This window comes from Sipha flava, unplaced genomic scaffold (assembly GCF_003268045.1).
Source record: "Sipha flava isolate LNK unplaced genomic scaffold, YSA_version1 15800_pilon_pilon, whole genome shotgun sequence".
NCBI lineage: Eukaryota > Metazoa > Arthropoda > Insecta > Hemiptera > Aphididae > Sipha > Sipha flava.
This window is the reverse complement of record NW_020271794.1, coordinates 1,385-3,263: the sequence shown is the minus strand read 5'-3', so window position 1 is coordinate 3,263 and position 1,879 is coordinate 1,385. Positions and strand designations below refer to the sequence as shown.

The 1,879-nt window shown below is 32.9% G+C and overlaps 1 protein-coding gene across 1 annotated transcript in view; it reads left to right on the top strand.

Annotated features, from left to right (window-relative positions):
- Nucleotides 1-461: 461 nt before the first annotated feature.
- LOC112679450 overlaps nucleotides 462-1,879 on the top strand; it is a gene marked incomplete in the record, with an annotated part of 1,584 nt that continues 166 nt past the window's right edge. Inside the window, 1 exon segment of the mRNA XM_025549243.1 lies at nucleotides 462-1,776. Coding sequence (XP_025405028.1) covers nucleotides 480-1,736 — 1,257 coding nt within the window.

Here is a 1,879-nt window from a genome sequence, read left to right as displayed (position 1 = left end):
ACACTGTACACGAATCGCTTAATATAGTACACATAATGAAAGTCAATAGTATAAAAATTGAATGCAATCTAATATCTGGTTCATTCAACAACGGAGAACCGGATCGGACCATACATGAGTTCAGTCCTACTGTCGCTCCTGGTTACAAAATCTGTGAAGTACCAGTACATTCAGTATTCTATCCACTCATAGACTCGTCTGTTAGCAAAGTAAGCGTAACGCTAAAGGATCAAGACAATAACTTAATAAATTTACGAGGAGAACCAATTACAGTTCGTCTTCAGATTAAAAACTAAAATGGCTCTCAAATTTAATGTCGGTATAAGTAGAGTTGTAGTTAAAAAACCATACAGTACTACAAGCAAACTCGTTGAATCAACACGTAAGCCGCGAGTAATACAAGCTATAAAAAATAGAAAAATAAAACAATTAACCAAAAATAACCAAGCTTTTCTGCGTTCGTTAAAATTACTTTGAAAATGGACGAATCATATTTAGATATAACCGAAGGGTATGTCGATGATTGTAAAATTATACAAATGCAATATCACTCTTTTCTGCCGTATTCGAGCACTGCTCTATCAAAAAACGATGAAATTAGAATATTAATTCAAAACATGGACGCATACACGTTACCGTGCGAGAGTTATATTTACGTTGAAGGAAAAGTAAATAAACCGGCAGACGTGGGTCAAGGCATCGGCGATTTTAAATTTACCAACAACGGATTAGCGTTTCTATTTTCTGAACTACGTTATGAATTGAACGGTGTAGAAATACAAAAATTAAAATATCCCGGAATATCGTCGTGTTTGAAGGGCTATTGTTCTCATACACCTAACGACTTGAATGAACTTCAGAACAGTGCTTGGGATATACATATGACCGATGATGATAATAAAGATTTCATGACGGAATATACATTTTCTGGATGCATCCCGCTGAAATATTTATTCGGGTTTTGTGAAGATTATAAGAAAATATTACTCAACTGCAATCAACAATTGATTTTAAATCGATCATCTACAGATTTCGATGCGTTGTACGTTACGGGTACCGCGGTAAAAGAAAACATTGAAAAAAATAAGAAAGTAACTATCGATCTTCAAAAAGTTATTTGGAAAATGCCTATTGTCAGGGTGACTGACAGAGAAAAATTAAAACTATTGAAAGTAATAGATTCTCGGAAGACGTTGTCGTGTGCATTCAGAAGTTGGGATTTATGCGAGTATCCAGTCCTACCGCAAAATAATTCTCATTCGTGGACTGTTAAATCTAGTAATTTACTTGAAAAACCTAGATTTGCAATCATAGGCTTTCAAACAGATCGAAAAAATAACTTAACCAATCAATCCAGTCGATTTGATAGTTGTAACCTGAAAAATCTTAAAGTTCATTTAAACTCTGAGGTTTATCCGTATGAAGATTTCCGTGCAGACTTTACGAATAAATTCACAGCTCTATTGTATAAAGCGTATACTGATTTCCAAAAATCGTACTATGATAGAGACAATTCTTTACCAATACTTTCGAAAAAGGATTTTCAAGACTTTGTACCTATAGTCGTTGTAGATTTATCACGTCAAAATGATAATGTCAAATCGTCTACAGTTGACTTACGTATAGAGTTCGAGACCACCGCAGACGTACCAGCCAAGACTGCAGCTTATTGTCTAATATTGCACGATCAAGTTATAACTTACAATCCATTTAGTGGAGATGTTAGAAAATTGTAAAAAAACATTTATATATAATATACTTTTTAAATAAATAATAAATTTTTAAATAATATCATTTTTGTTTTTATTTCACACTTATATTCAAAAAATTACAAAATCAATTGTTGTTTTTAATAAAATGTTGAGTCGTGTCAGTTTTC